Genomic DNA, 26,980 nt, shown 5'->3' with positions numbered 1-26,980 from the left:
AGTATCAGCCTCGTAGTGAAATGTTTGTTAAAAATATAACGAGGGTAAGGATATGAGGTAATCCAAGAATTACAAGTAATCTTAATAACCGTCCGTTCTGAATCCATAATTGAAAATGAATGAATTTAGGTAAAATGGCCGGTTTGAATATTAAATAGAAGACAAACTCCAATGAAAAGTACAACTTAAGCTTACGTCTCGTTCTGTGTCAGTTTTCCCTTCCGCTGTTGTTTTTCCGGCCCTCTAGAGTTTTTTTTTTTTTTTTTGGTCGACAGTGAAACAAACGAAACCATTCCACTCAAATTTCCAAGATGTTTTTCACGTTTTTACGAGAAAAACTCTTCGAGAAAAACTTTTCTCCTTGAATGTTTGCGAAGCGGCGCTGCAAAGGGCGCTGCAAGCCACAAGTGGCTATAAAAGGCGGAAATTTTGGCGCGAAACTCAAACACTTCCATGGCTTCTGATTGCATGTAACATTTTTCGCACACGAGAAAAACATCGTTCCCAATTCTTATTGGACGTATCATTTTTTCACGTGTGAAAGCCATTTTTCGCTCCTTTGATTGGCTAGAACTCATTTGCGTATGAAAATTTACGACATAGCTTTTTGGTGAGTATTTCTCAGTATGTATTTAATATATTTTTTTTACATCATCCTGTTTTAAATTACTTCTTATTAGCTCCTCATTTGATGGCTCAAGAGAAAAGAAACCAATGCATTATAATGGAATGAAAGTTAGTTCTATGGTGTACTTCTCCTATTTCCTAACACTTTGGTCATTTTGAAGCCCCCAAAAGTTAGGTAACTATGCTGAGCAACTGCCCATGATGGCATTCAGTGCACTATTTCGATTTAATTCTTTAAATTGTTCTTTTGCGGTGCTTGTATAAGATAAGAACTAATAGTAAGTTATTGGTGTGGAGTAAAATTTTCCAGCTTGAATACCACAACTGGTATTTCCGTTCATCCCTGCTTGTACCAAAGGTGTTTGAGGATAACTTAACCCTGCATCTACGCTGATTTGGCCACATGTTTGCACCCCTTGGTCTACGTACCACACAGGGACAGAGTAGACGTATGCTGGACCAGGTATGGGTTTTGTGGGATGATGGGGAACTTGGACCTGGGCAAACTGTGGTGAGTTAAATTGTGAAGGAAAAGCGAGACTTTCTGGCAAAGCCACCACAGCACCGGCCTGTGGCATGTAGGTCACCATAGCAACAGAATTTTGACTGAAAGTGTTTTTGTCGTATCGTGATAGCGAACACGACTGATTGTAGTGGTTCATGGTATTCACTGGTGGCTGACTGGGGCTAACAGCTTGCATGCCACCGACACTGGCAGGCTTCAGGCCACAAGGTGAAATCATCGCTTGGGCTGAAACTGTATGAGCTGTTGCAGAATGGATGGAGTCGTACGCTAAACTTCCAGGAAAGCTAGGTGAGCCACTGTATGTAGGGTACTTCTCCTCTACTACCAACTCCGTGCCATGTTCCAAGCGGAAATCCTGTTCAGAATCGGTTGGAGACGAGGGCACACTGTAGGACTTTGGACTGACTGCACCATCTTGCTGGGGTGCCACCTTTGAGTTTTTAGGCTTTGCTCCAAGATATGCCAGATCTACATTCGCTCGCCTGCCGTCAATAACCGGCCTCTTATTTGCACATGCCCTCTGAGCTCCTTCTTTTGTTGCCATGGTAACCTGAAACAAAAAGAAGTTCCATTTGTGTCAAAAGAGGGTTCTGTATATATTTTATATCTATCTAAATGCAGCATGTCTGTTGGCTTAAGCAGTACTTCGAATACAAATTCTTGCTATCAATTTAACGTTTGCGTTTCTCGCATGTAAAGGTATACTCAAACCAGTTAGAGGTGAAATCCAAACGAATAATCACAATTCCGAAACTCATTTTCCAGGGCTTTCAATTGGACCACACCTCCTCCTTTCGCAGTGGATTCTTCTGCTTCTACCCATTGTTGCTATCTCTAGACTTACTATTGGCTTAATAAGTTGAAAAACGCTTCATGATTATATCTTCTTTACACAACACAGTTTCGCATGAAAACAAAAGTAATTTTATATTTGACAAAAATGGTTAAGGTAACCAGAAAGTATTTTTTTTTATTTTCTGTATTGCCTCAACAGGAAGGTTGATAATTTTGTGGTGTATCAATCGATCTTTCTGGCCAGCTGCCAGGAGCTCTGTAGGCGAAATGATTCTATCCTTAAAGTTTGATCCATTAACTAACAACACAGTTTAAAGTGATCTTGGATTCCAGGTCAGCTAGCACTCTTCTTGGATACAATTGGCCTCTGAATTGCTTCCGCGTGCCCAGAATCATGACTCAGGCCATGGCCATGGGTTTTGATATCTCCGGATTCCACCGAGTTATATGAGTCAGATTTTTGAATTAGTTTCAAGATTGAAGAACCGGGTGAGAAATTCCTCAGGGCATAAATTACTGGTCATCTTGTAAGGACAAGGTAGTTTTTGCGGTTTAATTTTATTCTGGAAGTATCATAGCTAAAATAACTTACAAATCCGTATCCTTTGGATCGCTGACTGTTTCTTTCTCTTATGATCACTGCCTCTACAATGTCATCAAACTGCAGAAAATACTCCTTCATTGTTTCATCTTCTGTGTGATAAGGGATTCCTCCCACGAAGAGCTTAGTATACTTGGTAGCATCCTCGTCAGTCATCTTGAATGCCTACGAAACAGTTATGCTCACTTCAGTTTACTTGGTTATACTCAGAGTGATCTATTAATTTCCGCCTTTTAAAAATTGCTAAATCATTGCAAATGAAGTATTGAAAACAATCACTTATAATAAGTTCATTTTTTTTTATTTATGTATGTGATTTTAATTTTAATAGGACTTAACGTTTCGACTGTTAGTGTGCCAAATTATGTTTTTGTTTTCTCTTCTAGCAGTCATTAACGGCCGGATTTCATCTCAGTAAAGGTCACAACACTGTATTGTATTTGAAGCCATGAACAAGGTACAACCAAGGAAAACTAGTACGTTATGCTATTCGATTATAGTCACTCCAAATGACCTCACTTTAGATTAATAAAAACGTCACAGTTTGTTGATAATTTACGATACCAAGCCTGTAACAAAGCTTTTACTTGAATGCCAGGGTGAGACAATTTCCAATTTCCTTCAAAACTTAGTGTCAATTGCTAACTCAGTGTGAACTACAATGAAGCTTGTAACCTTTGAAGCTATCTAATGTCTGTGGATCTATTGTAGTAATAAACTTACAATATAGAGAGCCAACTTTTGAGTTGAAATATACAAAATGATTCTTCACCTAGCGGTCCGGTTTTGTGGTATAGGAAGCTACGTGCAGAAATCCTAGCGCTGCAGATTCTTCAATCGCCTTTAATCCGTATGTCTACTAATTTACATGTAACAATTGGATTGACTGAACGCCAAACTTGGTTTTTCGAGTACTAATTGCTGGGCTTTTATCGAGTCAATGTTAAACATAAAAAGATTATGTCAGATTATTCATTTAGAAAAGCTGCAGTGTTCCTCCCATGCTGAGGTTTGAACAATAATACGGATTATTCCAAAGGTAAACAGTACGTTTACAACTTAGACAATGTTTTCTTTTCCCTCCATTAAAAATGACTGTGGTTAATGATGACAAAAATGATATGAATTAGTAATCCTCTTAAGGACAAAAATAACTTCGGGATTGAGGAACCTCGGCTCAATGATGTGCAACTTTTTGTATGACTTTGAACTTCTTCTATGATTCACCTTGTCGTTTGATAACAAAGTAATAACAATTTTCGATAATCACTTAAGAAAGAAAACGATATAGATAGTTTTGTTTTTGCGGTTTGATAGCCTTTAAGCTTTTATATATTGTAACAAAATACATTAAAACTTATCTAAAACACATAGCTGCCCTGGATTACGAAAAATCCCTATCCACTGCGCGGTTACAATTGAATCGCCATGCTTGAAAAGCAATACTGAACGATCACACCTTTCCACTTGTATATCAAAAAAGTTAAAATATAACGTTTATTTTAAAATTGTTGGAGCGTCCGTGGGATCGACACAGTTTACAGCTGAGGTTAGAAAGTCTCACCCGTCATTTGTCTAAACGTGGTCTTCAATTAACTTTAAAAATTGCCCTGGCAGTTAATAGGCTGCATTTCGTCTTCCTTAAATCTTACGAGAGGCAACAGAGTGGCGTGTCATACGAAAAACTGGAAAAAAAATTGATATCACAACCAAAAACAGCCGGGTAAAATTAATTTAAGTCGCCTTAGTTTTGTATATTAACTCGTGAGGTTTATAAGCTCGTTTTCGGAAAATAAAGAAAGGTTACATAATGATATTTGCTGTTGTCATATGTAAAAATACATGGAACCGAGCGAATAAGTATAGAGTGACTGCTTTTGTGTGAATTGGCCGACAGATTGGGCTATGTAAACTATGTGTGGTGCAGCTGTACGCGTTTAAAAAGAACTTTTAAAACTTTCCCAAACGGTTAAATTTGAATCATTTTAAAGAAAATGATTTCTTCGTTCATACTAGAAAACCGCTCAAAAATGTAAATTGGTATTCGCGCCGGTTTACCTATTGTGCTACAGAAGAGTTCGTAATAATTATTTCTAGTTGTCCTTGTCAACGGAGACTATTCTTACCATTAATCCTGTCGCCGAGGTCTGTTACAAACTACACAACAGAATCAGTAGGATTTAGCTCTGATACACAGAGGAAAGAGTGAAATTATCTGCCGCAGCGTTAAGAAAATCTTTGTATACGAAAATACTGTCCATTGTTGTTTTTGTTATTTTGTTTAAGTTACCTGTTAAATACACAATACTTTCCCTATTTAGAAACAGCAGATGCAACTGATCGAGCAGTTTGTTACTGTTGACGTTTTAGTTACTAATAAAAAAACAAGAACAAAAAACGATACAAATCCAATAGATGTCTGCTTTGGTTGGCAAGAAAGAAATTTAGACAACAAAGTTTATGTAATAAATATGATACTTCTTAAAATAATTCGACGCGGTTTTCCAGTAAAACAATACACAGTTTTAATCTTGCTTTTGTTCGCCTTTGACAAAAATTGCAAGAATTTTTTTTATTGTACAGATAGAATTGAACTTTCCAGTTCGTTTCATTTCCTAATTAAACACGGCTTAGAAAATTAAAAAACTTCAGCACTGCTCAAGATTGTAGGCTCCCATTTCAGTCCAGTTTTGCATAAATATTACCATGCAGGATAGGACGTACTCTCACCGTCAGAAATATCTTTAAACAAAGATAAAAGGCTTGAATCGATTTTATGTCATGAAAGGGAGTATTGGAAGCGTCAAACTAATTGCGACATAGAGTCTTTTCATAATGCTCAAGTATCAATTGCAAACAAAAATGAAATCTTTTGGAATGTTCTGCATATAGTATAGACCAAGACACCTGTCTTTCAAGAAAAAAAAAATCTTGCAAATTTTCTTTGTATTTCCTTAAAATAATATTTTTCTTCCTGAAAAGAGCGCTTGCCGACTTATCAGGGCTCAAGAATTTAAAACTTCTTCCAGCTTCATTAACGTAACGGGCCAGTGCTTAAGATAATGTTAGGTGCATGAATACACAGTATACGTAAATTTCGCATCAGACGGATCGATTTTGAAACCGCAAACACCGTCTCTTAACCACATTGGTTAACAACAATAAATATCGCGAATGCCAACAGACCCGAGTTTTTTTTTCCCATCACACACGTCGAGGTTTTGAGGTATGACCTTTAATTCAGTTGGAAGCTACTTAATGGTACTTTAATGCGGTCTGTTACAAATAAGTTTAGCTTATAAGAAATGCTGTTCGGCTATTTGGAAGAAGGTGATCAATGAAGAGCTAACTTTCCTGTAGTACTATTATTAGGCTAAACAAGCCGGTGGCTTCATCCGTTGATCCGGTGAATAAAATCTAGAGCTTTTTACATTCTTGTGCCCAAAGGCAAAAGATATCAAGTTCTGGAGGTATTCTCAACTGGAACCAGGCTAGCTGGAGATCATTGCTGTTTTTGTTGTTGTAATTGTTGTTGTTGTCGTTTTTTTCTCTTTCTCCCTCTTTCTTTACATTCGCTAGTACACTGTCTAGTGCTTCTTTTTCATCTGATCAGTGTTTGGCGCTCAAACTGAAAGGAGAAAAGATTCACTGTGGGGCGTCTGTTCGTTTGACTGAAGGAAAACGAAACATGAACATTACTTTCAAGGTCTTTTGTTAGATCATTTCCGAATCACTCGCTGAGTGGATTTAATGTACTTCATTTGGTAAGATGAGCTCTCTTCTTCGGTTATTTCGCACTCATCCAGGGCGTCTTGAGCCATTTTCTGTCGACTTTAACGTGTGCCATTATAGTTAAAGGCCAAATAGGCCGATTAAGGAAACATGCTTCGGATATTTGAAGGGAAGGAAGTATTTAGTGTAATCAGGCTAGAGAGCAAAGTATTAAGCCCTCGAAAAATAAACGGCCTTTGTATTCGAACTTAGAAAATTTCCTCCCAATTTGAAAAATAGAGGGTGGAGGGGGTACTCAGCAAAGATTTAATGAACAGAAAAGCTGTATGTATTCGTATGCCTTTCATTACAAAATGGTATTCATCATTACGTAACATATTTATAAAAGTACATTGCGTCCCTTTTTTAAAGCCTTGTTAATTAAAGGAAGCAAAGGCCGGAAAGGTACGTCTTCTGGAAATATTTTAACTAAGGGGCCTTAGAATCAAAGAAACCTATAAAATCAATCAACTCGTGAAGTATCTAGTGTTTTTGCGCGCTCTGATTGACAACTCAATCTCGGGATATCCAGTGTTAGTATTTACCAAATCAGTGAATAGCACTTTTCGCTCGTTTTAATCGGCTCCCGTAACTCGGAATATCCTCGGCTATTCACTGTTTTGCGACCGGAGCCAAGATGGCGTCTCCCCTCTAGGCATTTTCGGCAGACGAAATTTGAGCGATAAGTGAAGTAGTCGTTCGGTGCCAACAAATACTAAGTAAGCGACTATGTTTGGCTTGTCGGTGTTAACTGGTACGTAGAAAATTATTTTCATGCCGAATTTGCAACAAAATTGTAGAAATGCACTTGACAAAATCCCCGAAATGTTTGTAAATTGTAATAAAGTTCCTACTAAGTGACATTTTTAAATTACAAAAAGTACCTTTTTTCATTTTTATCCAAATGATACTAAATCAACTATACCCCTCAAGGTCGGTGAACAGTGCTACATATATACCTCGACGCTTCGCGTCTTGGTCTAATCCACCACCACCCTCTTGGTGTATTCCACCACCACCTCCCCTTCGGGGGATAGTTGTATACTTTTCACCTCCGAGGAACGCCAAACTCGTGTAAGTTACGACCAAAATGGCTTTCGGGTGGTTTGCAACCGTAACACTAAGCGAAGAAATTTCACAAATAAACGAGGAAGCTGTTCCCTACAACACGAAGAAGGCGACAAAATTCGCTTTGGCAGTTTTTAGCAGTTCACGGCTTGTTAAATATCCACTACTAGCCACGTGTACATCGGTGAATAATCGTTATTAGGTTTATACCCTTTGAAATATCTTAACGACAGGTTTCCCTACTCTTTTACATGAAATCACTAATACCCAGAAAGTGTACCTACCCGCGTGGATTGTCCATTATATAGAGTAACCGGGTTCGAAGGCTGCTCCTTATGTTTTATAGATCTCCTGTCCTTAATACGTCATTGTTAGTAACAACAGATTCCGGCTGTATATTAATCCATCGTGTTCAAGTTGCTGTATCATTAACTTTTGACTGTAGAATGAGACATCGTTGCATGCTAGGTCCAGCTTGCACCTATATTTAATGAAGCTAACCACAGAACTGAGATATGTTTTAGCGACAAAACAAAATGAAGGATTAACAATTCGGTAAACTGTTTTTTTATAACCAGCGCTCTATTGCATAATGTACATGTAAAAAAATTCCAACTTCCGTTCAAAGGAGTGATCTCTTTTGATGTGTTATTTTCATTTTCAATGAGTCAGCTTCAAAAATAATATTTTTACGTCACTAGCCAATGAAATAAATAAAGCCAATTGATTTAACATTATTCTTTTAGGAAGCAGATCTTTACAGGATCACCACCGTAGCATTAAATTTGCAATATAAAAATGTGTTATTACACGTTATTTTTTTTTTTTTTTGTTCCAGCGGGCTCTGTGGCTGTCTGTTTAAAGTATTCTTTCAAGTGTCAAATGGTATATAGTTGGTTAGATAATATCCTTTTTCAAAAAAAAATGTTAAACTCAAGATGTTAAAGCTCAGTTGTATTGTGTTTGTTTTTCATAATTCAAGCTCTGTAATCATTTGTGTATCATTCACTAGAGGACATTAAAAAGTGCCAAGTCATGTCCATACACAACAAAATTAAATCAAAATTTTGTACTTTCCTGAAAAGACAGCTAGTGTGTATGTCAGTCTTTTTCAACTGATATGTTATTAAGCCTCTGATGCATTGGAATGCAATGGAGCTTCAAGGTTTTTTCAAGATCAGTTGTTTTGGGAAAACGTCCAATCTTTTTCAATGATATTACATAGCTAAAATTACAAACCGCAAATTACAGAGGTAGATTATATTGTTAATATGAATAAAATGCCGTTACATGGTTTATTTAGTCCTTCAATATCGGAGGGAAAGGGTTGAGTCGTGGTTTGCTCAAATTATTCTTATTTTTATCGTCGTAAAGTTAAGTCCAGGTGGAAAAAGCTAGGGAAATGCAAAGAAAAACGTTGAAACTTAAACCAGAAAGATTAACAACCGAGGTAGAAGAGACCATCTTATTGAAGCACGCGACCAGACAAAGCTTTTATCCTGATCCGCCCATGAGACGAAGCGTGATAGTTAGGAGCAGTTCACCGAGACTAAGAACTCATAATGTTTTGGCGCCTACTGTAAACCTACGCTCACGTTCAGAAGGGAACCTAGTTGCCAGACAAATACGTGATTCAAGGAGTCAACTTATTTACAAAGAACAGAATGAAAGGTCCTTTCAACTTCCAAAATTGCCGCATCAGTTACAAGATGCTCCGTTAACGACCGGTCCTATCGATAGAAACCGCCAACTAAAGCAAAAGGACAATTTAACAACGGGGAAAAAAACTATTTCAAGTACGTTAAGAGTCAACGAATCAAGGGCATTTGCAACCCGTCAAAGTCCGCATCTCGGGCTACTTAAGCAACATTTGGAGCAAGAAGAAAGTAAAAATCTCGAACTGAATCAGCAGACTAAACGTGAAAGTTTGTTGAGATGGCTGAGTGAACAGCATTTATACTCGAGATAGTTTATATGGACCGTAAATTTTCTATCAGCATTTTGTAAAAAAAAAGAACAGTTTTGCAGAACGAAGCGTCTTGAGTATGCTTACAGGAACTTACACTGGTAAGGGAATTATGATGACTCGTAGTTTTGTTATCAGAAAGTTAAGATGCTAATTAATAAAAATAGCTCAACACATACGTTGTTTATAGGCCACCAGTGAGATTAAATAAAGTAAAGAAAGTAAGTTTTAAACAACGGGATTTATGACCAAGGATATTCTTTAGGCTAAAATAGCCTTTTACGATAAAATAAAACAAAAAATAATCATTTCTTCCATTGAGGATAAAGTTAAAAGTTTTCTTCAAAATAAATTGAAAGTGTTCCCTCTGAGGAAAAGACCTGTTTTCTCTTTAAAAAATCCTGAATGGTCATCTGCTGACGAACTCTTTAACACAACCTCACAATATTTATGATAGGCATGATGATGATAGTACATCGTCTACTCTCTCATGACAAGACGAGATGGAATTGTCTCTGAAATATGTCAAACATTGGTGAGAGAGAGTTTTTACATTGCCAAGAGCATCTCACAAGCCAATCTTGTCCTGTGCTGCCTTACCATGTCGAGGTAGATAGCGCTGGATATCGTACGCTTCAGATTCTCCACTCTGTCTCTAAACCTGTGCGCGTGAGACTATCTTTCACGTGGTTTACGCGACTTAAGTAATTGTGCAATTTTGAAACCTCAAGTAAGAAAGCAAGGAAACCGGCCAACTTTTATTGGCATTGAAAACAAAGAAAACCAAGACGTACAGTCCTAGGATTTTTTTACTTTAGCCAATTACAGTAAATCCCTTATTGACCAAATTTGTTCAGTGAAGATGGCCTAATATTGACCTTGTTCCATTTTTTGGGCTTTACATCATAAAGACGAAAACAAAGGAGAACTTGATGAACGACAATATCCAGAAATATTGGCCTAATGCATGGTCATAATGCCTAGTTGATATTCGAGGTACTTGTAATAGATATATCAGCCAAGGAAGAAAATATCCAGATAATTGGATTTAGCTTAAGAAAACAATAATAATAACAATTCGGATTTCAGATTTCGAATGAAACTTTCGACCAGCTACGGACCTAGCTTGTTTCCAGGTGTTTCGTCCTTTTTTTGTTCTTTCTTTTATGGATATATATGTGCTAGCTACTTCTACATCTGTAGAAAACTGTAGAATCAAGCTTTATAAATCATAAATCTTTTTACTTTTGCAAATCAAGGGAATCAACTGAAGCCATCTATGGCGGGTCACATTGAACAAGCCCCGATGGATTATAAGACTGTCGCTAAACCCTCGCCCTCATAGAATCCGACATATGCCGTCTGTGTAATTGAAACGTTTTTGATCACTCTTCAGTTATCAATTGATATACAGCACGTACAGTTTAGCCTTAAGTGTGTCGGAACAAAAAGGAGTCTAACCATGTACTGATTTTGCGTACAAAAAGGAATTCAAAGAAGGAGAACGCTGAATAATGTCCTAGCCGGGTTTTCTAAAAAACCGCTATTCCATGTTTGAGTTGTTTATTCTTGTTGTCGAAATCAGAAAAGAGGCTATTCTTACAAACTGGTCAATTGGCGCGCACTTATGTAACGATTTTGTTTTCTTCAATCCATTTTTACATGCAACCTGCAGTAACAATTTCTATCCGTCGTTATTCTCACCAGCTTAATTACAGTTATTTCTGTACAAAACATTTTAAGCTCCAACTAGCAACTGGACGGATTTACGAGAAATGAAGACATTTACAGAATCGTGCAAATATTGCATGCCTTTTGGATTCGGATATTTTTAAATGAGCGGATTTAGGGATTTTTCTAAAAAAAAAACCAGCAACACGAGTGTGCGGATTACTGCCCTACACTTCAACGTATGTTTTAAAATTACAGAAAAACACTTTCGGAGGGATCAAATTGTTCAATGTCTGCGTGTTGTTTGTTATGGACAAATCATACCCAAAGGGATGGAAACATAATTCCTAAACGGTATATTTTTCATATATCCAATTTGCACTTGTTTACCTCTAAACGCTCTTGTCAATTTATTCGATTTAGCACTGAATATTTGCTTTACCATATGATCTCCTTTAGGTTGAGTGGTAGTTAATTTCTACAGCAATTTCAATCAGTAAGCCTTGGTATTTTGCGGTGAAGCATTCTTTGTCGGTTACGTTTCTCCTTAGATCAACACTGAGTCACCTTCCTTGAAATTTTCTGAGAAGCAGCTTTAGTCGAGCCATTACTCGAGTTTCTTTTCCCTGTCTCTTAGAAATTAAATTAAATTAATAGGCCAATTTGTTTCGTGTCTTCGTTTATAAAACAGAATCACCAGTAAGCTCTAACTACATCAGAAAGACTTATGAAGGTGTTATACTAAGTAATTCTGAGTTGTTTAAAAGCACTAATAGTAGCATACAGTGTATATTTAGTTTTAAAATGGCTCATTCGTATTCAAATTAAGTGTCTCAAAGCCTTAAATAACAGCTTTGGTATTAACATTTGGGTATCACCTTAATTTTGAGAAGTGAACATTAAATTTTTAGTTATACACTTAATACTGGTAACCTACAACAGTACCGACACAGAAAACTACTAGTTCTTCATGGCTATTGCTTGATAACTCCTTATTTAGAAACATCCAATAAACAAAACAAGGTGAGGTATTCAAAGGGAACAAGATTCGATTTTAATTACAATAACACTGTAACATGTATCTCAGACTGCAAAGAGGCCCAACTAAGTCTGAAAATGCTCATAGCAGCATATTACTGAGGATAATGTGGTAATAGCAATGCCATTATTTTCTAATATCTGTTAGAATTTTACGACACTGAAACTCATGGTTTTATTTGATTTTCAGAAAAATTCTTATTAGCTTTTTTAATGTTCAAGACATGTCGGGCAACACTTTATCTCGGGATCGTAAAGAAGTACAACTCAAGATCGATCAAAGCGGGATGTAAGCAACTTACGAGCTGGACGCGTTTTCCAATTGCATAACACTACCGAATCCCGCCCTTTGTTTTCCTCTTTCCTTGATTGATTACGATAACTATACACTACATGAATGTTTGCTTTTCTTGGTCATTCTTGTTAATTCTTTTAAACACCAGAATGTCGTGTTCAAGAAGGTAAATGGTTCCTATAATTTTCAGGAGTTGTTTCACCTGCTTGCCTACTCAAATTTTGAAAGAGGTTGTTTTATAACAATGCAACTTCTTAGCACATAACTTCTGTAGTTAATTTGTATCATTGTTTTCTTTTCCTAGTTCATGCAACGATGAAAATATGCCAAATATAAAGGACTGATTGATACTACATGCTGTGGAAAAATTGGATTTCAGTCCGGCATCTGAGTGAATCGAGATCTTATCAGTCTTATTTGTCAGTTGCAAAATTAATTGGCACCCGCCGCGATTGATTTGATAGTCTATTAAGATGAGCGAACTACCTAACGAAATTGCTGCAAAAGCAAAGATCTTTCGCCCAGTGGCTGTTCCGCTCAGTTCAGTGATGCGTGCGACAATCCGGCCACATTTTTTGGTCTAGTCTTGATGACAATTTGAAGGATGTGAACTAGATCACATAGCCCATTACTTTCAGACGGCAAATTCTCTGAATCATTTCCCGTAAATCTGGTCTACTAAATAAAGCCAGTATCTCTTTATACTTTTCTGGTGAAATGACTGGTTTGTACCATTCGTTGCCAGGGTCTAAGATTTGTACTATGTCTTGTCCTTGAGTCGTTCTGCAGTTAAGAGGTTCTTGTTTGTTTATAATAAGAACAAAATAAATGGTGAGGTTTACTTGCACAGTTTTGTTAAAGTTTGCCCCTCCCATGTACATTGGCGAAACATTAGAATGAAGTATTTTACACATTGGTCTTGATAAGATCTGTATAAGCGCGAAATAGAGCCTGATTTCGATCAGTTTGTTAGGATTAATTGCAAGCTACGATATTGTACTTCTAGACTTCCTAAGCTGCAGGGTCCAATTTGCGGAATTCAAGTGCTAGTCACAAGTTGACCATAAAATTCTGTGATATAAGTCTGTGCAAAATATTATAAAAACAGCAGACTCGCCAAACAAATGGGATTCGCATTGCTAAACTTAGTACTCACCAAAACCGATGTCGGCCTCTCAACTCCAAGCAGATCCTGGCCTTACTGTAAGGTTGCACTTATAAGTGAAAAGCGAAATCTGAATAATATTTACATAACCCACAACATTGATGAGCTGTTAACTGGGCCAAGAAGGTTGAAGGGCATTAATGAAAACCGGTTACCATAGTGTCAGCTAAAAAAACAGCTTCAGGGATAAACTACACTTAACCGGAATTTCCTGAGTTTTAGCCATCACGAATTAACTTGGAAGCGTTCTGTGTAGCTTCAGTAACCATGGTAAAGTAAATCGAAAGGTGGCCTATATCATTTCCCTCTTTTTAAGCCTGAATCCTTCTGGTTACAAACTAGACCAAAAGTGTGCGGTAACCACGAGTTAAAATTGAGACCACTGAAATTCACGAGATGGAAACAGAAACTCAGCAAACTTGCTGCAGCTCTACGCAGCGTAACATCATCTAGAGTTTCCGGAACACCCTTTAGCAAGCTTGACTTTTTCAACATGAAAAATGAGTTATTTTTTGCCATCAGACTCCGCTACTTGTTTAATCTCAAACTAATAATAACATACAATGGCCGTAAAAAATTAATATGTAACAAGAGATAGACAATGTGAGATGGAAATTTCTGCCCTTAAGCATAGTGCAAAACTTTTTACATAGCAAGTGATAATGTTCAATCACTGGGCAATGATAATACTTAATAAAAAGTGTTTACTTCAGCACTATCCATTAAATATCGGCTGCTAGCAATAAGCAGTTCAGGCAAATACTGCATCCGCGGGCCCTATAAATCCTTTGAGTTTCTCGCAGATACCTTTCCCGTTCATATAATCAAAAACGAAAACTTTTCACCATGAATATCTAATTGGGAAAGTGTTTATCTTTGAACTTTTTGCGTTGTCTTTAGTATGATTAGCAGTTCCGTAACCGAATTTATCTAATGACTATTTTATTGTTAGCTATAGCCATATGATATGGCTTATGCCAGATTTATCGCTGATTAGGATTTTGTTTGCTTTGCCTTTATTTTAGCGTTCCTCTTTCACACAAATTTAAGAGCATAGATGACTCTTTCAAGCCGAATATTGAATGAACGGATACAAGAGAGAAAGAAGCAAATCTATATTATACGGGGTGGCTATTTGTACTGTAACAACAGTAATGAGATTATAACCAAGTCAAATATTTTCAGAACTGAAATCGCCGGGACTGAAGCCTCCTCGCCCAAAATTTGCCCCTTCAAAATACTCAGCTGCCTAATTGTTTTAACCGAAATGACTTTGAAAAGTGCAGCAAAGAGAAAAAATGGTCAGTTTTTGCATGAATGTTCCTACCCAATTACTTAGCAAGTGCGAGGAGGAAACACTTGCCCATTTGCGTTGTCGACAGTTTTGCTTCGCATGTAGCCTGCGAGTGTATCACCGGCGAGAGCTTGCTCGCAGGCTCCTTCGCATTCACTTTTTTGTTGGTACGGCGTCACCCCGCTGGCTCTAGCGTCGAAAACAAACTCACTTTTGGGAAGGTTCCTTTCTTTTTTGGTCAGTTTAATATGGATTTCTGTGACTCTGCAGATAAGACCTTGGGAAAGGAGAGATAAGATTGATTTTGGAGAAATTATCTCCAAGTATATCCAACAATCGAAGGGAACAACTTAGCTATTTTTCAGGTCATTTCTCTAATGCTTTATCAAGTTATCTTTGCGGTTTTTTGGCTTAATAAACTGCATGAATCACCAACAAGACTGTTCCTGTATCTGATCGTCCTAACTTTTTGTTTTTCTCTGGATCATTCTGGAGTGACTTGAGATAGCTTCATACTTAAGCAGCTCAGACGTTAGGTTCTAATACCGTCAGAGAAGTTGTTTCCGGTTCAATTAAGTTAACGACATTAATCTAGTTTCTAAACACGATAACTACCGACTACTAGCAAGGGAGAAAGCAAATCTAAATCAGCGTAGGTCCCAGAAAACACACCAAAAAATAACTCTCAGGTCAAAACAATGCATTTGCCAAGCAATATGAACGCTGAGAAATCAGTCCAGAATTGTCAAGTTGCGGCAGGTGAAATGTCGCAGTGAACTAAACGGTACAATTTCGTCCCAGTCTACTGGCAGATTATTTTTGATACTTCAATCCCACCTTCAACTCTGCATGATCAACCATTGGATGTAATCGTGCATTTGTAATTCCTGGGGTGATGCATGAAAAGCAGCAAATTAACTTATCAGTTTCGGTATATTCAGTGGCTGTAAATCAGATATTTAGGAGACGTAATGCGATTTTTCGCGTAACGGGTAACATAAAAATTACACTTTGACGGCAACAAAATACTTTCTACCAGTGTTAATCGAGTTTTCCCTGTCTAATCTATAGTCACCTGGACATTTCTTCGCTAGTAAAAAATGCCGCGACGTCTAGGCGGCGAGTTAGGATCCGTAAGAAAACGAAGGTGTCAGATCTTTGAGATCCTTGAAGTTTGACGTGACCGTGAAATGAACAAGATTTTTGCAAGGCTTTGGGTATACTAAAAACGCTTAAAACTTATTTTACATACAAAAAACGTTGTAGTTGTCGCTCCTAAAATGTCAGCTATTGAAAAACTAGCAAGCTAATCTTCAGCATAATTGAAAGCTAAATTCTCTGTCTTCAGGGAGTTTAAAGGTTGAATACCCTTAACGTACCTACTGAAAATAACCTTAAACCATCGCTTATTAAAAATAAGGAATAACGAATTGAATTGTTTGATTGAATCAAAAGCTTATCAAACGAATTTTGACATACCCTGATTTGCAGTCCCTCAAGGTTCAATACTGAGACCGCCCAAATACTCGGAGGAAAGTTGCTGAATGGGGGATATAACTCCGCCCATCCGCCCATAAAGGCGGTCTCAATTAATTCATCTTGTCAGGTCTTCGACATATTTTATTTTCTTAGGTGATTAGTGTGTTTATAAGTTAGCGGTTCCGTTAACATCTGGAAACAATTAAAAGCAGCTTATAAATGAAGAAAATTATCACTATAAACAAAAATAAATAAACAAACTAGACCCTTCTTTCTTGCGACCGTTATAAATTGTCACGTGACTTCAGGTAAGAAGATTGAAAGTTGACCAATTACCTACAAAAGGCGATTACAAGATGCTTGCCATTTTTCTCAAATATTTTGAATTCTCTCTATATTTTAAATATAAATCCCCTCTTATTTGAATGCAATCTTTGCACTTTAAAGCCAGCTTAGTTATACCGGTGACACCTAAGCACTTTCTGTAATGCAACGGTGAGAGCGTTAATCATTTCTTGGTGACATCTGAACCAAATTAAAGAGGATGGAGCGAGCTCAACAAATATTGGTCACTCAGCATCGTTTTTAATTTCTATCTTTACCTTAACTGGACTCGGTAGTAGTGGACTAGTAAGCTACGCTAAATACTGGAGTAACATCCATATAACTAAGAGTTTCATTTTCACGAAGAGCGGCTTATCTAGAAAAATGGCCAGTCTTGTACCAACTATAGACACCGTATTCGCCAAAGCTACTACAAATCCAGAAAACCTTTTTGAAAAGGTGTATCAAATCCAAATTCTGGAATGAGGTTTGAGTTCCTTGGGTATTGTTTTGGAAACCTGTTACACTTGTTTCCTTCAGAGGGTAATGAGTGACTGGAGTACAATGTAGAAGGGCGTCGGATAGATAACTGATAATGGTGCAATTGAGTAGCATTTTATACGGTGACAAAAACAATCTACCTCTCTACAGAAAATAAGTAGCACTGAAACCATGCTCTAGTATTTTGTAGCAAATGAATTTGCTATTATGCAACAACACTGTCGAACAATGAAACAAATGACTCGTGCCCTATGAATAACCTACCCTGTACTCGTCAAAGTATCGCATAAACACTAACCATATTCGATAGTCTTTTTTTCTTGAAAATCGATACATAAAGAAAGTTTAAAATATTAGTTTTTTTTTTGTCTTCTGTGTCTCCTAGCTGTACAATAAGAACTTTAAGGAGAGGTAATAAGAGGTGATTTAGAAACAACTGATGCAAACAAAGTTTTCGCAAGACGCGTATTGACAAGCCCAAAAATAAACTGGGTAGCAAAAAAAGGTTTTTATATTCCATGTTTGGTACCCTCATTCTGTGTGCATTTGATATCACGACTCTTGTCCAAAATTATACACTACTCGTGATCATCATCAAAGAATATTGTTGCAATCTCGTTAATGGCGGCTATTGTTACTGAGTACAGTTTTTTCCGGTTGCAAAGCATGAATAACATATAAACCTAAACTAGACAGTTTCTTTAAAACCTGACCAATCCCAAACTGTTCTCATCAACAACTAGTTTTCGAGCCTTGAATTAAACCGACTTTACCAAAGATTAGTCCTAAATATTACTCATGATTAACAATCGATACCTTTCAAGTTTAGTGCTATCGTCAGGGTGATGTTTGACAATACTCCGTTATTCCATGCATGTGAGTTAAGTGGACTTTTTCTCGACATTAAATAGCCCTTAAAAATCAGAGACTAAAATGGGCCTAAAAAAATTGAAGCGTTCTTCTCAAAAGTCAAGGAGTGTGCACAAATCATCGTTCCTCGTGACAACATCGTGAAAAACCTTATAGTTTTTTTTTCTTGGGAGTTTTCAGAAAAACGTGCCTTTTCATGAATTATATATTTAACAGTGATGATTCGAAGGAAGTTTTAAGGGTAACCCAAACAATTACTGCCCTGCATAGTTTCTACTCAATGTTTGCTGCAACTTAAACAATTGTTTTTTTTGTTTGTTTGTTTGTTTGTTTTTTTTAAATTTTTTTATATACACTATTCGTTTTTCATTTTCCAAATTTCAAATCTTCTTGTAATAAGCCCCTCAGCATGGCACTGCTCAGAAGTACTATGATTGAAGCGTGCTTCTTTCCTCGTGATGGCATCGTGTAAAGCCATTTTTTCCTAGAGGGAATTTTAAGACCAACGCCTACTGATGACACAGCAGGGATGATGTTTAAAGGAAGTTAAACAATAAATGGGCTATTCAACATTTTGGTGATCTCAACAGTAATTACGACTGTTTTATTTGAGATTAGTTTAGATTCACAAGTTCCATCAGTCGTTTTCCAAATTACAAAACTTCTTAAGATCAGCCCCTCTGAACATGGTACTGTTACAATAGGAACTAAAGTACATTTTACTTGCGAGATTGCCAAAGAAGGTGGGATCAGTGTACTAAATAAATACAAGTCAGTTTGGATTGTAAGCTGTTTAGAAGTTTGAAAGTACCATACCTCAGTGCCATAAAATATTTTAACAAAGTTTAAATACAGCTGTGGAAGCCATTCACAACATCAATTCAAAAATAATGTACATATCAGCTGAAAGGTAGATGACAAACTTCAGTTTGATTAATTACGTATTGTTGAAAGTCAGGGTCACATAAATGCTTCTTTACTGGCGAACATTTTAACGCGGGGGTTTTGAAAGATTTGCCTATTTTCCACTTGTAAGCCGGCAAGTTGGATCACTCTGTGTTGCTTGAACTTGATTAGTATGTTGTGCACCAAAAATGACAAATTAAACAAATAAATAAACAAAATAACTGGTCTGATGCATGGGTCCAACTAAATGTTTCCTGCACTCTGCCACAAGATGAGTAAAATGGCTGGCAGTTACAGGTTACTATCATTGAAGACATAGTAACTTTGCTTTTTATTTTAGCTTTGATGGAGTCATTAATTAGTTTTTTCAATTTTCTCTCATGAGGGGAATCGCCTGCAGCAACCGAGGTCCCTTGTTTGCGGATTTTGCACTAGCAATGGTAGACCGGCACACGTTTATAAGTAGTTACCAAAGTCATCTAATTAATGTTAGGTTACTAAATCTTCCTCATTATGTGTTTGTAATGCCCTCTTAACTTGCTGCAAACGTTTTCACCCACAGTTTTGGCACATGTACCTCTCGCCTTATTTTATTGAAAGTTCAGTAGAGTTTTTGCCCTTTCAACTAAACAAGATTCTAATAATTTGGAAGGAAAATTTTTGGATAAGAATTATCCCGGCAAAGAATTAATTGCATAATGTGCAGATGAATCATTTCGGTGATAACAAAGGACAGAAAAAGTTAACTGCGATATACTCATAACCACATCAAATTTTGGTGTTTTCCTCTTTCCTTCCTTTCTTCCTTTCTTCTTCCTTTATTTACGTTGTGTTCGTTTTATAAGGGTTCAAGGTTCAAATTTATTTCGCACTATTCAAGTTGATACAGTATAAGATGGCTTACAGAATCAGTAGGTTTACAAGTGATGAAAAATAAATATAATGTACAAATTTGTTGATATGTGCACAGTGACCAAAGTAGCCGAAGCGATTAAAGTGACCAAGGTAGCCGAAACGATTAAATGACTCACTCGCAAACGGCTTTACTTTTTCAGTTCAAATCCCTCTGTGGTTAATAAACCGGCTTTCCACTATCAAGCTATTTAAGTAAGGTTGCAGTGAAGGATGACCGTAATACAATAATCTTGTCATCGATTGTCTTTTTGTGCTTTAGCGTTTTATCCATACATATATAAAGGACCCGGATAAGGTGACAATGAGGCCTGATAAAAAATTGTGCTCGCAAGAAAAAAAAAATACACCTGCTATAAGCAGTCTCGGATTTCTCTCATGAAAGTACATATAGTCTTACCTTGAATTAAATATCCTCCACAAGCGAATCAAACGAGATAACCAGATTTTATTTGCAGCTCCAGCTCAGCTCACTTTTCCACGACTATTCCAACGTTCAGAAAACCTTCTGGCTGCAAAGTGCATTCAGGACACTAAAGAAGGTGTCGGAAACTGAGCGGAAATGACGTACCGGAAGGAAGATCATTCCATCAGTCGAGCGAATAAAAACAGTTTGGGCAACGGTGAACCGGAAATGACTATAATTTTCAAATTGTATACGCATTAACTCTTCATCTTTAAAACAATTACCACTGATTGTACCACATTGATTGCGCTGTTCTGTGCCTCAAGGAAGTGACTCAACTTTCAAGATTAAAAATAGACTACTTTTAATAATCCCCAGCATCTCACCCCAAAGGGATTTTTTTAAGGTCAAATTGGTCTTCCCATTTGAATATAATGATCCATATAATGTTCCATAAAGAATCTGGGATTTCAACTTGTGACAAAACGACTAATTTTACCATCTTGTAAATCAAAGAAAACCATCCGTCCTTGTTGTGTAATAAAACTTAAAAGTTCGTTGATGACGCACAGAATTCAGTTTCTCCAGGCAGCCTATAGCTTCGGTTGCAATTGCCCTTAAAATTCAAGATTGAAGCTTCAAGATTCCCTGAAAACATCGATCACAGCAAACGGAAAAGGTCAATCAATTGAAACTAACCGTTTGTGGTCAAAACACGAGGAGCTTTGACTAAGAATTTTGCATGAGGCATACCGCATTGAAAACAAAAAAAACAATGAAAGTTACGTTTGACCAAACAACTGCATGGGTCCATTGCTTTGGTTTTTATTTAATATATCATACTTAACAGCCGAAGGATTGACTTTGCTATAATACTTTAAAAAGTCGCTTACAGATAAAGTTCCTGTTTATACCCAGTCTTGTTTTCCCTAATAAGGATACAGTCACGAGAAGTGTTATAACACAAAGCCTATGCATATATTTGTAAAGTGAAGCGTGAAGATACTTGTATCAGGGAATCAGTAATGCATGTTCGAAAAAAGTAAAATTAGTCTAAAAAAAATGATGATTTCTTAGGTATACATTAAATGCAATGACGAAAAATGTCTTAAAAAGTCTGTACAGGTGTGGCTAGAGCGTGGTAGCCAATTCAGATTTTGCAGGGGTAATTATTGAACACAGTTTGTACTCCCTCACTGATAACGTCAACAACAATCACACGCTTAATGAACACTTACGAACGCACATTTATCTATATAAGCGAAACGTAAAGAGACTGAATATTCAGGAAAAATCGATAAAACAGCACATAGAACTAGCGTGTGATACATGTTGCTTCTTGAAAACACAACGAAAAAGGGAAAAAAACAGACATACATTTGTCAAACAAACGAAGAAATAACAGATCAAACAAATTTAATATGGCAGCTAGCCTCCCTTCGGTTTTCCCTTCCACCCTATTATAATTGCAACGTAGAAAATGGCTGTAATAGTGTACTACGAGAAAAAAAAGATCTCAGAACGATCGATTTTTTACACCACTGCACAGCGAATATCAACACCTAAACGCCCACTGCGATTGTCTCTTAGAAGGGGCTACAATATAAAGAGAATAAGGATAGCTGGCATGAAATCACATGATCACATGAGGGAGCAAACCTGTTCCTTGCCCTCGTAGCTGATTTTTGCCAAAGGAACAGTGTGACTAAATAAGAAAAATTTTAAAGACGGACAGACAGTTTTGGTTTCTGAGCTTTTCCTAAAATGGTGCTGTAAAATTCAAATTCACGATCTCTGCAGTTTGCAGTCATTAGGTTTAGTGCCACCCCTGTTGGCATACTGTAAGTTTATTTATTTGGATGGAGTAATTATAGCAGTCTTCCCTTACAGTGATATCTAAAAGGTCAACACGACTTCTTCAGACAACACAAACTGAACTTTTCAGCCAACCATCTTAATATATTGCAATTAAAAGTGATTTCAACCTTAGTATGCTTTCATAGGGTAAATTTTTATTTGATATCGAAACTAGAATCAGTGATCGGTTTACAGGCAGTTGGGATGCCGGAGTGCGGGCTGCTTGAGCTTCGCGATAAGCAGGAACCCATGCATTTGTTTTTCTGTACTCTGCCATGAATACAACTGCAGTGCATATACTTTCACCAATGCACTTTACTGCCCCATGAAATAACATGAACACCAGTGTGATCATTGAACCCAGCTTTAGCTTTCTGTCTCAAGATCAATTTTGCTGCAGTGTTTAAATTGGTAAAAATGTACTGATTCCATCAGTTAACCTCCCAAGGAAGTTTACAGTGTAATGAATTGACAGATTCTAAACACTGTATATGACATAAGTGAAGAGAATCAGAGTGGTCTAATAATTTTAATCAGCAACAACAAGAGTAAAAACACCGAATCGACATTAGTTCCTGCCGAGGAACGAAAATGAATCGGCAGTTGTTCATTAACGACTATATACAGCAAATGGCAATTCCAGAGAAAATGACCAAAAAGGAAGAGAGAAAATGGGGGAAAATTAATAAATTTATGAGAATCAATCTCTCTTCAACAGCAGTACACTGTCTTCAATAGCAGGTACAATTGGATTTAAAAGTGTTTTACAACCGATTATTACTCTCTCACCGGCTCTCCTTTTAACACACCTTTGCAAGGCCATGAAGCTAAATGTTAAATTTTAATATTAATTTTATAAGGTGTATCTATACTATAGAGACTGGTTCAATAATGATTAGGTCCGCCGTAAAAATTCTGTGATATGAGCAGGAGGCTCAGATGCTGGTGGGCTCAGTTCAGAATTGACTGCTGTTCACGCCCTGTCTGCATCCAAAGCTAGTAAATGTTCCTTCCGGTGGTAGTTTTGATTAACTGACATTGAAAAAATCCTAGTAAAAAAGGCAATATAGGTCGAATAGACTGGTTTATTGGGCTTATTTGACTTTTGTAAATGTACATATTAAGTTTTCACTTTCTAAACTTGACTTTACTTCTCTCAACAGAATGTGGCAGAACACTGTAAGAAATGTTTGTCAGTTAAAAAAAATGGGGGAAGTTGTTCATGCCCATGAAATGTTACAAAGAATTCAAGGGAATAGACATTCAACCGCAAGTAAGGCGCAAAGTTCTCCGCCGCACCAAGGTGCAAAACGTGTACACACCCAATTATTTGACATGCACAGCCGGTTTCATGCATACATAGTTATTTGACACACATAGTTTCTTGCAGATTCCTAAAAGTGATTTTGTTTCTATGCTGTATTAAAGCTTAACAAATAGTGGATGTTTAATTTGATTACACTACTTTGTATAGTGTTTATTACTGAAGCGAACACTCTACTAGTAAGTCGTTCAGTGTTCAGTTTGTACTACTTGGAATCTATGCCACCAACCCACACCCTGATATGCTCGTGGCCAATGAACGGATCAACAGAAGTAGCTTCTACGTTCAATTTTATATAGTTTAACTACTTATACTTTGACGTTTCACCTGTATTGCTCCGTGCAGCTGTTGGAATAGATTTTCTAGTCCTTAAGCTTTCTTTTGTGAGTGGAATAAACAAAATATTATAACTGGAGTTGTCCAAGAAACGGTCAGAGATTTCATCCTTCTTTTCAGTACAGCACAGACGAGCCTTTCTATTTCTTGGCAGTTATCGTTTATTCTTCTTAAAATCTCGATAGCACCTTCTGATCAGTACTGTAACTGACACGTCTAAAGCTCAAGAGGCTTTGGGCTCCTCCAACATCCTTCAATATTTGCCACTTTATAAGTTCTTCCTTTATGTCGTTTGACTCGAATTAGTGATCTTTCTATAGCAAAGAAACTCGATATCATTTGCTCCTCACCCTTATCTGTCCGCCAAGAGATTCTCTTCTACTAGACAAGAGTTACAATTTTCGGAGTATAACCCTCAGAAGTTCCATGAGAGAAAGAAATGGTTATATTGAGGCCGGTATATAAAAAGATAAACTGTGAACAAACTTTAAAGCTCAGCCGTCTTCGTGAAGACATTCTGAGCAATTCTTTTGACTAGAAATACCTCTTCATGACACAGCACTGTTAAACACAGGAAGTAGAACTGACCTAAATGAATAACATTCTGGTAATAAATATTGGTTTGCCTTCTAACAGTGATTTTGCTTGAGTTTAGGTCTATATTCTGAAGGCAATTTTGATTTCGTGCTAGTTCTACTCTTCATGCCAGCTTTCCAGTTTGCTAAAGCATTTATTATTTTGATCAGTATAGTGCAAGTGAACTTCTAATTTTAATCGCATAAAGAGTCATCAGGTTGAGCATTGAAAAAGAGTGGCAGGGTTTCATCAGTAATCAGTGTTTTGTTTTTCTGTTAAACAGAAGCGAGTTCAGAAAAGTGTGGCGTCAGAGAATTCAGTTTATCTTTTCTAAATAAATTATGGACATAACTGACAAGTGCTCCTAGAGGGAAATAAAATCTTCTGTTAGCCAACACCATACAATTTTCCAGCTTGGGTTAAAACTCTGAATGTTTTTTAGGTAGTCAAATGCTTCTTGGCATGATAGAAGGTGGTCAACATTGTTCAATGCAATTCATATAGTCTTTAGATCCTCTCTCTTCTACTTGCCCATGAATAAAAATGCATTGAAAAATCCTACAAATAATAGTCTTGAGTCCACACTATTTAAGCTCTGATAATTTACTGTGATTCATGGAAAATAAAGACTAGCAATTAGCCCTTGCATCAGGCTGATAAGTACTAGCTTGCATAGTTAAAGGTGGGTTAGGCGCCAGTGCATTCTATAGAATTAATCAAGATTTATTTTATTCTTTACAACTAGACTAATGAAAAAAGAAAGTCTCTCCCCTGAAGTTCCTACTACAAGCGATAATTTCTCCATCTTTTCTGCCGATGTCGATAGCTTTGCAATGATCCTAACATTTCAGAATAATTCAAAGCGTATCACCATAATGAAGCCTTCGTCTAGGTCTTTGGCAAATGATCAATTTTAATGACCATGTTGTATTGAACAGAAACGTAATAAATCGCTGATGTACCTAGAGGATGATGATAGTCATCCTAAATAATTAATCAATGAAAATGTACAAATTTGAAACCATCATAATCAAGTATTGTTTTCATTGTGGCAGGGAAGTTAGACTGCGATGGGAAACAGCTTTCATTTTCAAAATATTATGAAGTCGTGCAAAACCGCCCGTCACACATTATTTCAACAGTGATGAAATTCATCTAACAGTTTAAGTTTTCAAACACACAGAACACGCCACTCACCGGAAATGTACTAAGTTTCCTAAACCAGCCAAAATCGCTCAAACACTATATTGTTATTGTAGCAGCAAGCAGCGATAATGATTATGTGAGCCGTTGTTGCATACTAATGTAATGGGTGGAATAATAATTATTGCTCAGTATTCGCCGCAAGTTTAAGTTGGCAAAATGAGTTCTTTGAATTCCCTGAATCTTATCTAAACAAATTAGTGAAGCTTGGTGTTAGAGACCATCATAAAAAAGGCTTCATATTCTGACTTAAGCTGCAGTTATTTCCCACTGATTTACACTACTGAATAAGTTTTGAGTTATCGTCATCAGCACAGGCCACAAAACCAATACGGGGCATCAGTGTGGCTAAGGTTGCTGTTTCATTGATATTTACTTGTGTTAGATCCTTAGCTAGTATCACAGTAAAAAATGAATAGATCAGACTTAAACTTTCGAATACAAGTAATACAACTCTTAAGATGGGCTTACTGAATGGGGAAAAAATTCACCGGACAGTAGTACAAAAAGTAAAGACCCAGTCTAGATCAAAATTGTTATTAAACCTTAAATCAGTTTAGCATAATTTAAGTTTACTTCCTTTGTTCCTTTTATCAGGTCCTGTACAAACTAAACAACTCATTTTACAGCTTCTTTCTCGGCTGTTGCGCCTCCTTTAAAGGCATGCAGGTTCATCAAAGCCGCTAAATTTGTCACATATCTCTACGTATGCGTCGCCTACTGACTGTGTTAGTGGAAGGCAAAAGATAGAGAGACGATTTGTCTAGCCTGAGGCTCATCAGTTTGCCCATGATCTCCGCTTGTCCGGAGTTTTGCTGTTTTGTCTTCAGTTTTTAAACATAGTTTCTTATCCAGATATACATCTAGATAACTGGAGTAAAAGGCAAAAAGGCTACTGTACCTCAAGAATCCGACCACAAACGAATCAATAAGAATTGACAACAAAGTTTAAGCTGCTCACTAGACTTGACCAGAGTAATGAGATATAAAGTTAATTATTTTAAAGAGGAATAATCATCCTTCTGGTCTGGACTTCAAAGCGACACCGTAATAGAACTAGGACATTTAACGGAAATGACATCCAGGAAGGAAGATCATTCCATCAGCCAAGCGAACCTAAAGTCGCGTGTGAGAACCGGGAATCTTGCTTATTTTCAAATTGTAATTTACTGATCGCTAAAATGATCGTTAATTTTTATATAAGCTGGCTTAGTGTGTTTGTTATAAAAACAATTCATACTTAACAATAAAATAATTACCTATTATTCAAAATTGACGAGGTTATATAACTGTAAACGTGACTTAGCATCCTATACGAACGCTTCAGGGTCCAATTAACCAACAAACTGAACTGTTCAAAATAAATATTAGAAATTAAAAGGAGAGAAACTGATCTATTATCGGTTCTTGCTCTCTTATATCTAATAGAGACGTTCGTCCGCGTCTGGATGGATGAAAATTTTTACGCA

General features: G+C 36.9%; 1 protein-coding gene and 1 long non-coding RNA gene across 11 annotated transcripts in view; one reads left to right on the top strand and one right to left on the bottom strand.

Moving 5' to 3' along the window:
* LOC140929073 (uncharacterized) overlaps nucleotides 1–13,262 on the top strand; it is a 32,637-nt gene extending 19,375 nt beyond the window's left edge. The window contains exon 3 of one of the 2 annotated variants that reach the window (XR_012164688.1): nucleotides 12,663–13,262. This is a non-coding gene — a long non-coding RNA (uncharacterized lncRNA). Of the gene's footprint in view, nucleotides 1–2,935; nucleotides 3,066–12,662 lie in introns of those variants that run through there. The other variant, XR_012164687.1, reaches the window with a different exon arrangement.
* The window catches only part of LOC140929070 (uncharacterized), a 26,218-nt gene extending 638 nt beyond the window's left edge, over nucleotides 1–25,580 (bottom strand). Inside the window, exons 1-3 of one of the 9 annotated variants that reach the window (XM_073378916.1) lie at nucleotides 25,506–25,580; nucleotides 2,541–2,714; nucleotides 1–1,703 (exon numbers count right to left, since the gene is read on the bottom strand). The exon at nucleotides 1–1,703 is cut by the window's left edge and continues 638 nt beyond it. In XM_073378916.1, the coding sequence (XP_073235017.1) occupies nucleotides 900–1,703; nucleotides 2,541–2,705 (969 nt within the window). In that variant the 5' untranslated portion in view covers nucleotides 2,706–2,714; nucleotides 25,506–25,580 and the 3' untranslated portion in view covers nucleotides 1–899. Of the gene's footprint in view, nucleotides 1,704–2,540; nucleotides 2,766–2,888; nucleotides 3,049–3,272; nucleotides 3,447–7,279; nucleotides 7,371–13,514; nucleotides 13,662–17,937; nucleotides 18,052–25,505 lie in introns of those variants that run through there. The other 8 variants (XM_073378915.1, XM_073378911.1, XM_073378912.1 and 5 more) reach the window with 8 other exon arrangements.
* Nucleotides 25,581–26,980: the final 1,400 nt, after the last annotated feature.

This window comes from Porites lutea, chromosome 2 (genome assembly GCF_958299795.1).
Source record: "Porites lutea chromosome 2, jaPorLute2.1, whole genome shotgun sequence".
Lineage (NCBI taxonomy): Eukaryota > Metazoa > Cnidaria > Anthozoa > Scleractinia > Poritidae > Porites > Porites lutea.
Note: the sequence above shows the minus strand (reverse complement) of the source record. Positions and strands in the feature narration are given on the sequence as shown.